The sequence below is a fragment of the Odontesthes bonariensis genome, chromosome 16, assembly GCF_027942865.1.
Source record: "Odontesthes bonariensis isolate fOdoBon6 chromosome 16, fOdoBon6.hap1, whole genome shotgun sequence".
NCBI classification, from domain to species: Eukaryota; Metazoa; Chordata; class Actinopteri; order Atheriniformes; family Atherinopsidae; genus Odontesthes; species Odontesthes bonariensis.
The window spans coordinates 7460112-7473958 of NC_134521.1; the positions used below are offsets into that span (position 1 = coordinate 7460112).

At 38.0% G+C, this 13847-nt stretch overlaps 2 protein-coding genes across 2 annotated transcripts; both read right to left on the reverse strand.

Moving 5' to 3' along the window:
* Positions 1–1749: 1749 nt before the first annotated feature.
* On the reverse strand, positions 1750–5932 carry LOC142401664 (uncharacterized). Its single transcript, XM_075487129.1, has 6 exons — positions 5826–5932; positions 5030–5137; positions 4895–4937; positions 4553–4677; positions 4120–4169; positions 1750–2779 (listed from the first exon to the last, which is right to left on the reverse strand). Exons 1-6 carry the CDS (start codon positions 5836–5838, stop codon positions 2342–2344), a joined length of 777 nt encoding a protein of 258 aa, XP_075343244.1. The 5' UTR covers positions 5839–5932; the 3' UTR covers positions 1750–2341.
* Positions 5933–7670: 1738 nt separating this feature from the next.
* Positions 7671–12902, reverse strand: LOC142402105 (uncharacterized). The gene is made up of 7 exons (XM_075487585.1): positions 12729–12902; positions 12154–12498; positions 11631–11740; positions 11307–11463; positions 8995–9447; positions 8404–8506; positions 7671–8224 (listed from the first exon to the last, which is right to left on the reverse strand). Exons 1-7 carry the CDS (start codon positions 12787–12789, stop codon positions 8071–8073), a joined length of 1383 nt encoding a protein of 460 aa, XP_075343700.1. The 5' UTR covers positions 12790–12902; the 3' UTR covers positions 7671–8070.
* Positions 12903–13847: the final 945 nt, after the last annotated feature.

Sequence of the window (13847 nt, forward strand, 5' to 3'; positions counted from 1 at the left end):
TTGGCTTCTACTACTACAGTGAGGAACGTTGTAGTTATTTTTGACCAGAATTTATCATTTGATGCACATATAAAACAGGTTTCTAGGGCTGCCTAGAAACCTTCGTAATATTGCCAAAATCAGGTACATCCTGTCTCAGAGTGATGCAGAAAAACTATTCCATGCATCTGTTACTTCAAGATTGGACGACTGTAATTCTTTATCATTGAGCTGTCCCACAAATTCTCTGGAAAGTCTCCAGCTGATCCAAAATACTGCTGCCAGAGTTCTGATGAGAACTAACAGGAGACTTCTTCATTGACTCCTTGGTTAAATTCAGAATAGAATTTAAGATTCTTCTCCTCACACATGAGCTCTTAATGACCGAGCTCCATCATATCTTAAAGATCTCATTGTAAGATATTTTCCTAACAGAGCACTTCGCTCCCAAACTGCAGGTTTACTTGTGGTTCCTGGAGTTTCTAAAAGTAGAATGGGGGGCAGAGCCTTCAGTTATCAGGCCCCTCTCTTGTGGAACCAGCTGCCAGTAAATGTCGGGGAAGCAGACCCCCTCTCTTACTTTAAGATTAGGCTTAAAACTTTCCAAATGATAAAGCTTATAGTTAGGGATGGGGGCCTTTTATGTCTCACCTTTCCTCACTTCGCTCTCTTTCCCCCCTCATTTGGCATTATTGCTAAATTGTTGTCATTCATTTGTGTTTTCCTGTCTCAACAGGTATCCTTTGAAAGGTTGTTACAGTGTTTCTCCCCTCTTTTCTGTCCACTCAAACCCCAGCTGCTCGAGGCGGATGGCCACCCTTCCTGAGTCTGGTTCTGTCGGAGGTTTCTTCCTATTAAAAGGGAGTTCTTTCTCTCCACAGTTGCCTCGTGCACGCTCAGGATGGAAGATTGGATTGAAGAGAAGTTTTGGTGTCTGGTGGTTTCCTTCGCTAGGGAATCGTTTTTTAATTGGCTCTGTATGTATGAATTGGACTAATTTTTAATTTAATTAATTGGATTTGATTGGATTATGAATGCAATGAATCAGACTCTAATTGGCTTAATTTGGACTGTATTATTGAAGTGCCTTGAGATGACATTTGTTGTGATTTGACGCTATATAAATAAAACTGAATTGAATTGAATCGTCTGCCATTGCAAGAAACTTTAAAAGTTTTAGCTCAGCTAAAGCAACCAGGGAGAAATCGTGTACCCCAGGGCATCCACTGATCATTGTCATCTAGACACTGACAGAACCTGACACAACTCTTAGCAACGGTTGCTGTCTGTTTGGTGGCATTTTAACTTGTGTGCATATCACAAGATGATCCTGATTTGTGAATGTTTAGAAACTGCAAGTTTATATTTTTTTTCCCCATGAAGATTTGACAGGATTAAAATTGGACCAACCTGTCAGGACCTTTTTAGTGGCCTCTCTGTATGTCTGTGACAGTTACACCCAAGACGCCCCGGGCTGAAAATTAAGCTATAGTGCAGATGTAGGTCATTGTCAGCTTTGAAAACCTGTCAACAAACATTTAGTGTGCTGAAGGCCACTGACTGCTGAGTTCACATTAGAGCTAAGTTCTGTCAGCATACAGCAGGGCAGTAAATGATCCCACAGAGTGGGGATTACAGAGAGGGGAAGCATCATTTAAGCAGATGGAGAATTAGCTATTAGATTAGAGACATAATAACCTTTATCATAACTTTGACATGAAAAAACCTCTGCTGTTGGCATTTGCAGTAAAAATACAATGTACCCATGGGGGTAATAAAACTTCATTGTTTATGTTTCACTTAAAGTCAACTACTTTTTATCTTCTTGCCTTCAATTATCATCTTTACATCAATGTTATACTAATTCTCCATATGATTGAGAAGCAGATTTTCATGTGCAGAAGCAAGTAGAGTCATTCAAACAGCTATCGCCTACACCATGGAAAACAAAAGGATTTTTTTTCTTCACACCTTACTGCAAGATGTCTGCTGATTGATGATTATAAGCTCTTCTGTGTCTTTTGCTGATTTAGGTTTTCCCTGAGTTTCACAATAAATTGTAATTTTCCATGTGACTCTTGACCTCTAAATGTCACTCAAAGATTTCCTTTATTTCCTTTGATATATTTTGTAACATCCTCTGCACCGAAAAGTTGCTCAATGTGAGACTTCAAAAGGTATTTTACGTCAAAGAGGAAATTGCTCAACTGTGTGAAGCCCAAACGAACACGGACAATGATTTCGTTTTCATATTTACGGACACAAAAATATACAAGAGTTTGTCTTTTACAAGTGGCTTAGAATTCGGATCAGAAGAGTTTGAAACAAGCAAACAGACTTTATATGATCGTAGCCAATCTGGTTAGCCACAGTCACCATTAAAACTGTTAGTGAAGTGATCTGAGCAGCTCTGAGTAGTTTCTGACTCTGTGAGCTTTGCACATACATTCCCAATGTTAACATCATCTTCATCCATTCTTTCCTCACTCTCTTGATCTCCTTCCCACCCCCTACTTCCCCCCTCCCTCTCCATCTCCTCTGTCTCTTGGGCTATTTGTTGACTATTCAGGTAGATGCTGCTGTGTGAAACCATGGTGCTGATGTCTTTGGATGGAAGATGAGAGTCTATGTCTACATCCACCTCCAAGAAAGTATTCACAGCAGGAGCAAGGTGGTCCGGCAGCTGTTCTTGAAGCTTGCTTCGTGCCTGTGGGTGGCCTTGTGGATGACGATGCTTCTTCTTGCGTTTCTTTGCAAGCTTCAGATCCAGTGAGGCATAATTCAAGTCAGGCTCTGAAGGCTGGATTCAGATAACACAAGCAAAATTATTTGGTAGTTTTTAATAACATGCCGCTGCCCTATGCACCAGTTTTCAGGTTCCCACATATCTTCTAGTGTGTTCAAGTTTGTCATGTTTATTTTTAGAACATTTTGAGCTTAATTGTGTTGATTGGTTTGCAGTTTCATCGACCACAATGTCTGTGAGATGTCAGCCCCCTTCCGTTTTGAAAGCACTTCTGTCATGTTACAATGGTCTGCAAATGCATCTTCATACAGACTATACTATACTATTTGTAATGCCCGTATTTGTAGTTTTTGTATGAACAGAGCAATAAATATACTGGAATACCAGTGTATTTGCGTCAAAGTTAAAGCAACTTGCTCTGCATTATGGCAAGGCAAAGCCTTAGACATGATAAACAATGTAATGTGTTCTTTTAAGCAAATAGGACAAAAAAACGTATGTGCATGTCAGATATGTAATAAAATCTTAGAGGGGTTACGCAAGATTAACTTTTGTTTAATTGTGCAGTCTGCAGTAATGCTGTCATTCTGTACTCATGCAATCTTAACAGCAGTATTACAACAAAAATAAGCCCAGTAACCAATGGAAATGGAGTAATTTGAGAACTATGAGTGTGAGCTATACTATACTAGTGAAATCTAAATGCTATTTTTTACTAATTAATTAAATATTGCTTCATACGTTTTTGATAGCCAATGATTTTACTTGCTCACAGAGGAAAAACTCAGAGAGTCTCTGCCATTCCTGTTCATCTGGTTCGTTGTAACACAAAACAACCTAATTTCATCCCAATTGTTGGCAGAGCTTGTCCAGATGGGTACTGACAAATCCATTAAATGCCTCCTAAAATTTTGTGGTACAGATAAAAGCACCACAGAATCAAATCTTTGCACAATGCTTTTGCCGACCAAACTACAGAAGAGCAGAACTATCGGACGGCTCGAAGCTCACTACAACAGATAAACACAGACATGCAAGAGAATGTCAGTCACCTGTGGCCAAGTCAGCCATGTGTTACTACTACTTGTCACGATCAACAAATTTATTTTGTCGCAGAGCTTAAATATAAAAAACTTTTAATGTATTACAGAAACACAACGGAGGGAAGACTTTTGATGTTGAATTCTCTCTGTTGTTTTGTTTTGACACGAGGAAAAATAATAATTAACAAGTGTGAACAGATTTTCTTTCAACAAGAGTTGATACATATGCAAATTAAATTAATAATAATAAAAATAAATACAATTAATGTGCAGTAAGTAAATAGAAGCATTTGAAAGTGAGGTCATTTTTCTACCCTAAAAACCTCTAAAAAGCACATGAGCTGCAGTTACCTTCAGAAAATCTTTAGTGCGTTGCATGGTCATCGTCTCATAGCAAACCTCTGAAAAGCATGGGGCAAAACATATTTGTCATTTCAGGAGTCAACCAATTGAATGCAGACAAGGTAGTGAAAAATTTTTATACCATTAAAAGATATCTAAAGGTATGTGGATAAAGGCTGTAGACTAATCTCCACAGTTTACTTATTCCCGTATTTAATGTATAACCTGCTTGGAGTTGACGTGTTAACACATGTTACTTGGCCAACTGTCAAGATATACTTTGGACAAAATACAGAAAATGTCAATTTTGTGTGGACAAAATCATGATGAGCTCCTAAAAAACGACTTTCTTTCTTCTTGGTTGAGTCAAACGATGATAAACACGCTCACAGATTTTCCCATATTTTTCTCAAATAGGCAAGCGAGTGCAGGCTGTGCTTACCATTTCTGTCTGTGGTGATGTTGCCGTAGATTGGATTTTCCTGTTCTTCATGATGATTGTGGGAATTTTCCTGCTGCTCTTGATGACTGACGCCATTAAAATAATGCATTTCAGTCTCTGATAGGCTGTAGCAAGATACGAAAGGGCAATTTGACCGTTTTTTTTTCTACAATATGGTGTAAATTGTAGATTGAAAAAATTTTTATGAAAATGTGGAAATAACTATTATTTCCTATTATTGATCAATATGTATTGGACTAAATGGCAGTTTGCTGACATGCATTACACACATATTTAGGCTTAGATAAAGAATTACATTGAAATAAAAAAGAGAAAACTTACTTTTCTCTTTCAGAAATTTGTGGGTACCGGTGTTCATCTACATCTGTTTAAAGAAACAAAGTAACATCTCGTAAAATGTCTTACATAAAAATAAAAAAAAAGCACCAGATGATGAAAACAAAAAAGACCATTTACCTCTGTGAGAAGCGGCCCGAGATCTGATGTAAAGGATGACATTGATACACAAGGAGATCGCCAATGCCAAAGATAAAAACCCCAGAGCTAATAGTGGAGCGAAACAATCTAAACAGCAAACACAAAATAGCCATGAACACCATCCAATTCACTGTGTAGAGATTTGGAATAAATTGTTATCAGTCGAGGCACGTAATAGAATCTTCTCCTCTACAACTTGATAAAAACCAGAAAAGATTAAACAATCTCAAGACATTATATCACCTTTCAGCTGGCAACAAACAAATATGGAATCTATCTCTTCAATAATACAAGACAATTCCAGTGTCAGTGTTTTAAGACAAGCTGCTGGTGTGAAAATAAAGTTGTTGCCATTCTTAAATAATTTGTGCTTTATTATTGTAATTTAAATCAACAAGTGCATTTGTTGTGCCCAAAAGCACCTGAAACATCTCAGGTGGATTTGAAAAAAAAAACAAAACAATCTTTCATCGTCAGCTTCCTCTCAACTAAAATACACACACATTTCACTCTTGCTGCTGTAACTGTTTTTTTTTTCACATATATTTGCCTATATTTCTGTTTCTGTAAATAAATATTTACTCTGGTTGGAAAGGGTCCAGACATGCGAGACAAAGCATGCTCACATTGGTAGTTCTTACTGCCAACGTTTCAGTGTAACCGACAACTTTCACCATCACTTTTTTTCTGTCACATTTGTGACATGTGCACATTAAAACATCTCTACAAATGCGCTGTTCTATTGTAGAAGTTTAGAAAGTTGTTTTAATCTTACCGGAAAGGTTCATTTTTTCAGCTGTCTTGAACTAAACAGGGTGTCTGTTTGACACAATAGATCTCCAGCTACAGGGCATCACTGTGTTCCCTCGGAGAGGTGTGATGCACTGTAGTCTATTTTTACTTTGCCTCAGCTACCTCTTTCTTATCACCATTGTGCTTTGAAAAACTGGCTGCTCTTCAGTTACAAACAGGAAGCAATGTAACCTCATTCTGATGCAGGCTCTCTCTGTGCCACTGTGGGATACAGTATAGTTTCAAATAGATTTTTTAAATCATTTTCCAAACGTGACATTAACTTTTAAATGCCATTGTGTTCGATATCGATCTAAAAGTGAGAACAATGGCAAAAAAAACAATTAAATATTTCTTGCTCAAAACATATCACCGGTTCTCTGAGCTGCACTTAACTAACCTACTGATGTTGCAATTGTTTATTGTGATTTGTTCTTTAAAATATACTTGATTGTTAATTCTCCCTTTTTCCTTGTAAGTCTCTTGATAAAAGCAACTGCTAAATGCATAAATGGAAAGCAAATGTACAAACTTCACAACTAAAAAAAAAAGAAATTTAAAAAACACTCATTGTAAATTTACCATTTTGTTCCGCATTACACATGCATATGGGCCATAAACAACAAACACTTATTTGGTTACTAAAGCTGAGCTTTATACTCTCTGTGAACTTATAGTGTATGAGTGCGTGAGGCTGTCTTTATCAAGAATTTATATCTTGCAGGTACACAATACTTTGTGGTTTTGCTCACACAGTGTGGTCGGAAAATCAGAAAAAAGCTGCAGATGGGACATGTTTTTCAGTACGACTATATATGTGTGTCTTTGTGTGTGTGTCTGGTTGTCTATGTTAGTGTAAGGAAGTGGAAATGTTTTTGTGTTACCCGATTAAAGGTCCATTCAATTTGGGTTACAAAATTTAGAAGGTCAATTTAACAAATCCCCATTAATACTCAGGATAAAACACTGAAAATCAGGAAATACTTGTGGCATGATATAGCATAATATGCTAGTGGCATTATTCCAAGTACTCAGGTCAGCTGGTCCAGTCCAGAGTCCAGACTAAACATGGAGAAGCAGCATTTAGCTGTTATGCTGCAAACAAGTGCAACAAACTGCCAGTGGAGATTAAACTTTCACCAAATGGAGACATTTTTAAATCCAGGTTAAAGACATTTCTTTTCTCATGTGTCTATGCATGAAATATCTTTTAACTTATCTAGACTGTTGCTTGTTTTTAATCATTTTAATTATTTTATTTGTTTCTCTTTATGTTCTTTTATGTATTTTTAATGCTTCTTCCACTCCCTGCTGCAATGCTTTTATTTTATGTAAAGCACTTTGAAATGTGTTGTACATGAAATATGCTATACAAATAAATTTGACTTGACTTGACTTATTAACCTTTAGAATAACAGCGTTCTACATGTGTGTTTGATGGCATCCACAGTTAGCCATTTGAGTCCATGTGGTTTGTGGTTTTATCCCCACGACACCCTGTGTCACCCTGTGGTAGCTGTGGACAACAAGGGTCTTTGATACTGAGCCGTTCGTCAATTTGTGACATACCAATAAAGTTACGGGACTTCTGGGCAGGAAGTCCGAATTCGCTGGTTAAAGAAATGGAAACCAGAATGACACCCCAGCACAAGAAGGGGGTCTTTGACAGATGGAGAAAAATAAATAAGTGTTTTGCTGTACTAGCAATACTCTTTATGCAGAAAGAGTGCTTGTTTACCTCTGCATATGATACAAATGTTAAGACCTGAACTCACAGCATTTCAAAGCACATTGAATACATTTTCAGCTTATTTGAGGCCAGTCAATTCAAAGTCAAATCAAACAGTTCAAACATTTATTTTCAACCCCTTTAAACCTGCAAAAATGCTTTATTTGCTGTATTTTAATTCTAACATTTCAATACATTCGTTACACACTTATATAAGCCCTTCAGTAATGTTGAGGTCTGTCCTCTTGGGAGGTTTCATGACTTCATTAGACCTGTTGTCACCGACTTTCAGTTCAGTTTTTGTGTCACTTGGTATAACTCAGTCTTTTCTAACTGTTTTTAGTCATTAATAATAGCCTTTAGACTGCGACCCTTCCATGAACGCAGTTTAAAACTGTACACAAATGAAAGTAATATATTTTCTTGCTGTGCGAAAACCATACAGGAAACTTACAACACAAGCCCATATCCTCACAACTAGCATGTAGGCCATGAACTTTCATATCTTGATAAAAATTGGTCTCATTTCTTTAGTTTCCACAATCGAGTTGCACCTCGAGGTGGGATAAGTCTGTGTGAAGGTGTCACTTTGTCTTGCAGCGGAATACTTGATTGGAGGCGGTGGGGGTTTGAAGGAAGGTGGTAAGTCCATCCTGTGGAGGAACAGTGAGAGCACAAATGTTTATTGGCAACCTTACAGGTGTTCTGAGCCATGTGCATCTGTTGGAAAATATGAGAAAATCATATATTTTTGTCTTGCAGGGTCATGAGGTGCCTGATCCTGAATAAGTGCAAGTAAGAGGAAAAGAAGATTGAATCACAGAAGTTTTACCTCTTCTTCATGATTAGTCTCCTACAGAAAAAGCCAACCACAGCAATCAGTAGCAGCATTATTATGATGATTACCACCGGCAACAGATGACTCCGTTCGGTTCCTAAGGAGCAGACAACAGGAAGGCAAAATTTATTATGAAAGGACAACAACAGCTACTGATATATTTTTAACAAAATGGTAATATTGCTTTGATGAGCCCAAGCTGTTCCAACAAATGATCAAAATCAGTGCAAAGCGAGAAAGTGAAACTTTTTGCTTTGATTTCCCAAAAGTGGTTCTCGCAATCTTCTCCCTCAATTGTTTGTGCGCCAACTCTAGATGCTCCTCCTAATGAGTTATTTTTCACCTTCAATGAGGCATCTTGCCTGAGGCTGAGACAACTGGAGTCTGTAAAGGACTCCCATGAGAGGAAGATGAAGATGAAGCAGTCCAAGAGCATCAAAAACAAGTTGCATACAGGGTCTCAGCTCGAAACAGACTTTATATATGTAATTAAAGCATTGGTGATTGCATAACATTTATTTATGTTTTTGCTCTTTATATTGGGCATTCCTGAATGAAATAGAAGCAACACCTATCAAATATTACCTTTGTTTTCAGTGACAAACACTGTAGTTCTTACAGTGCCAGTTGGGAGTGCATCTGGATGTTCAGAGTTTTGTGAAATGCTTCCTACAGTGCTGGACTCCTCTGTGCTTACTGAGAAAATGTCTTCTGGCTGCATTGTATGAATCTTGGACTCATTCCTTGTCTCATTTCTGGACATTTTCGGCGTTGATTTGAACACAGCAGTGACGTCAGTACTTGACGCAGTAGAGCTGAGCGAATGGTATGTGTCAGAGTGTGTGGCAGGGGATGATGGAACACTGATAGTTGGTAAAACAGTGGAGGAGGTTAAATGCCCTGCATCTGTGACTGCAACATCACTGGCGTTTGGACGCGCGGTCCAATTCACATCTGTTGCAAGCCCAGTGGTTAGTGATGTTGTAAAGCTGCTGTGTGCTGATTCAGTCGGAGCCTGTGGTGACACTGTCGCAGGATCTGAATCGTGAAAAAAAACAAAAACAAGAAATAATTTGTTAAATGTGATAGAACCACTGTACAGTAGTACTTTGACGTCTCTGCAGTATCTAGCACATGCTTTGGATCTTCAGAGCTTTCATTTTCTAAAGAAACACCTGACATGGAAAACTGCTCACATTAGAGATTAACAAACTAATCCATCACAAATGAGTGTTTGGGGAGATCAAGTTTATGACACAGTTTGATTCTCGCAAGAGGCAAACTTTAAGCTCAGTGTCAGTCATACTGTGTCTGTGTAATAAAATTGTATTCGGAGTCAGCAGCCTGCTAACTTACCTTTATAACGTCCCCCCTCCCAATTTTGCAAAACATGAACCTGTGTAGCTAAGGTGAGACTTTGCCAACAGAAGGCAACATAATTATTTCTTCAGTGACTCTAAAGGTCATAACGCAGCATAGCGTATTGAATTCCAATACAAACGAAGATACACTCAAATGTTAATGGTTTAACAGGAAGTTGTTTACTCAAATGATTTTCCACTGAGAACAATAATTTCCTTTAGTCTGCTCTGGCTGCTTGGTAAATCCTTTCCGTAAATACGATAATACACTGTCAAATAACAATGTAAAATAACTTTTTTATTTGACTTATTTTACCGTTATTGTTTTTTTTAAACTGCTGAGGTTTTTCCATGTATTTCCAAAAAAATCTCTTTTTCTTTAGTGAGCCCCAATTTGGACCTAGATGTGATGATATATGAATTATAAGTAGTATTACAAAAAACCCCAGTGTACCTGGTGCCCTGGGTTATATCATTAATACATGGCCTGAGTTGGCATTTATGAGTACATGCATAATCAATAAAGGTGAAATCATTTAAGTATCTCGAGTTTGAAGCCTGTGCACTGACTCCTGTGACACTTGGGCTTGAATTGCAAATTCAGAAGCACAGAGTCAACCTTTTCCTGGTAAACTGAGACATTTTTCTGCCTCATTTGAAAATATTTTTTTTCTAACATGTATACCTCAACACAAAAACCGGAACAGCTCTTAGACAAGTCTGAAACATTAGTATGATGCTCAGTTTTGATGTTTTACAAGCTGTACTGCAGTGCTACAAGGCAGTGTTCCCCTTCACAACATTGTATCTGCCCAAGTAGCTTGTTTCAGTATTTTCCGCTTGCTGTACTTCTACGATCTGTCCAACAGACTGTGCTCTCACCCTGTTCCATGAGCCAGAGTTGCCGTTGAGACTAAGCTTTGCGTCTGTTTTTGTGGTTTGAGAAAAGATTAAAAAAAAGCAGAGCAGGAAGGAACTTCTGACGTCTGTGTCGTTTTTTTTTTCTTTTAACATATTCTAAATTCAATGAAAGGTGTACACAGGATAACAAGCAGACGGTTGTTTTTTTTTCTCCCCTGAACGCAGCACACTCACAGTTGTATATCAACTGTGGTGGCAGACGACAGGAAGTTTGTTTTATATGTTACAATAAAAAATTCTGTTGTAGCCTAGCTTAGTTCAGTATTCACACTAATCGCACAGGGCAACTGACTTGAAACAATTGATTGTAATTGTTACACTTTTTTAAGTTTACTAGTTCACAATATATTCATAGTTTCAGCTGCATTCTCATGGCTGGCCGATTTCAATCCTTGGAATCTCTCTCTCCTTCCTTTAAGCTAATTAAAAATTTAAATTGAGTGAGCTACAGCATAATAACAAAAGTTCAAGTATCAGATTTCTGGTCCAGTGCAGTTTATTAACACATTCCGTCTCTCTGGCCCTTTACTAGATTGTTAATACAGCCCCGAGGAACTGATGAAATTGAGTCTGACTCAAAGAGGCAAGTAGTTGCAAAGAAACAGGGAGGCTCACCTGCCCTTAAGCTTGTGGTTGCTGTTAGCACAGAGATGATAAAATCTTTATGCAAGCTTTGGTCTCCTGCATTGACTGTCAGTTTATAAACCCCTGCGTGAGCAGCCGTCACCCGCCAGAGCTCCAGAGATTCATTCTCTGACACCGTTTTATTGTCCTAGGGCAAAAAAGATCATGTCAGACAAATATACCTTTGAAAAAAAAAGATGTTTTTAAACGTGTGTTCTTTGAATGAAATGAAAGCAACTGGAATGTCAGGTGTCATCCGTGTGATGGCTTTTGGAGTTATTCATTTGTTGATTTCATATTTTCGGTTTCCTTTACCTTGGTCCACTTGTACTGTGCGTCAGGGAACGCTGTGCAACGAATTGTTGTATTTTCTCCATAATGAACCTCAACGGTCTCGGCTGCATCACACACAATCTTAATGTCATCTGAGAAGTGAATGTGAGATTAATACAAATTAACATGATAGTTGTAACATCTCCAACAAGAGTTGCTTCAAATTCAATACACACACAGACATATTGTAAGCTGTCTTCTGGCTCTATTATGATCATAATCTCCTTTCAGTTCACTTGGAGGTAGAGAAAAGGGTGCATTATTCCTGTGTCACTTGGCAGATGAAAAAAAAAAAACAGAAAACTAAATGTAAGTGTATTTATGTAAATACAGTTGCAATTATAACGTGGATTTGCATAGTAGAAAACCCTGTTGAAATTAGTAGTAACAGCACCCTGATGCAATCAGGAGTAACGTGAAACACTTGCAATGGACAACAACATGGAGAAATGCAGATCGCTGTCTGGTTGATGTATTCAGTTATGGATGTGTGACTTCCTCTTACCTTTCACTGTAACCTTTGTTTCATTCTTTATGGAGCCAAAAGGAAAAGTTGTAATCTCACAACTATAGATGCCACTGTCCCATTTCCCCGCCTCAGGAAGGTGTAGGTAGGAGCCTATCAACGTTTTTTTACCATGTTTCACATTCTGGATAGTCACATTAGGCCAGAACTTATTTTGCCCAAACTCTGGGCTGGTCACAGCCAGCTTTGTCCCTCCATCTTTTCTCCATTCCATACTGATAATCTTGAGATCATAAACATCTTTCACAATGCAAGGTAAGGTGATGTTCTCGCCTGCTACAACTTCCAGTGTTTCCAAATGGATCAACTCAACATCCCTGAGCCCTGTCAGATAGATCAGATAGTGTTAGAAGCAAGAAAAGTAAGGAGACAAAGTCACCTGCTCTTTAAAGTTGATAGTACAGACTGCTGTCCACTGAGATTCAAACAAATAAAATCATAGCATTTTACTTAGGCAGCTTGCCACACTGGTAAACTTTTTAAACCAGTGATAAATGTCCCATCTCTGCTGGTATGTCATATGAGCAACAGAACATCTGAATGTCCAGGATTACCTTGGATAATAGAGGCAAGGAGCAGAAGACAGGAAACAATCCCCAGTGCATTTCCAGCCATGTTTGAGCTCCCCAAACTGATTACAGTCAATCAAGCTGAATCCATGGAGGGATTTATTTCGCAAAGGCAGAAACAGTTCACTGTCAACTGAGGTTAAAGAGTGGAGCTGAGACTGTGAGACAGTGAACAGGGTGACCTATCTTTGCAGGAAGTCAAGTAGAGACATTATGAGTCACATGAGTGGTGCTAAAGCTTTGTGGTAAGACTTATCATGCAGAGCATAATTCTGCAGCAGAAGGAAATCTTTGCTGTGGTTGCTTTTACTTACCAGCATTTATTATGAAACCAAATGCAAAGAAAAAACTCAGAATGAGTCGATGATAACACCAAAGGAATACAAAAAAAGTAAGACAGATAGAATAATTAATGTTCTTTTTCTACAAAAAATTCTCAAACATTTCTTCAAACATCCATAGGTTCAGCAATTGCCCCCTGAGGTGAAGTACAATACTTTTTAGAGCCATCTATTCTCTTTCCTTTGTGTCTCTTCATGTTGTCAGTGTTGATTTACTCCTTTTCTACCACAACCATTTCTGTGGCCACTAGAGAGCTTTATCAGTTGAATGCAAACACGAGGTTCTGCTTTATTATTATTTCTTTTAAACAACTTATCTTGTGTCACTTAAATTCATGAAGTCATTTTTCTATGACAGGGCGGTCTCAAACACTAACAAAAGCAGATTCTCAAGGACACCAAAAAACATAAAGACTTGTTGTACAAACACACATCTAAATGGCAGACTCAACAGACAATAAAGCAGTGAGAGCTAATTTTCCTCCTGAATTTGTTTGTCTCTTTTTTGCAGTGTTTGCCACTAAACAAAGGAGGGAATTTGTATTATAGCATGTAGCAAAAGACAAATGATATGACTAAAATACTTAATAAACCCTTGGCTTGATATTCTTTAGCCTTTGTTTTCTGTGCTTGGTCATGGTACTTAACTATAAAGTAGGCCACAATTGTGCTGGAACAAGGCATCACAAAAACATAATTCTTCCTAAGGGCTAAACAACAATATATCTGTCAAGCACTATGTCACATAATAGATTTCTAATGC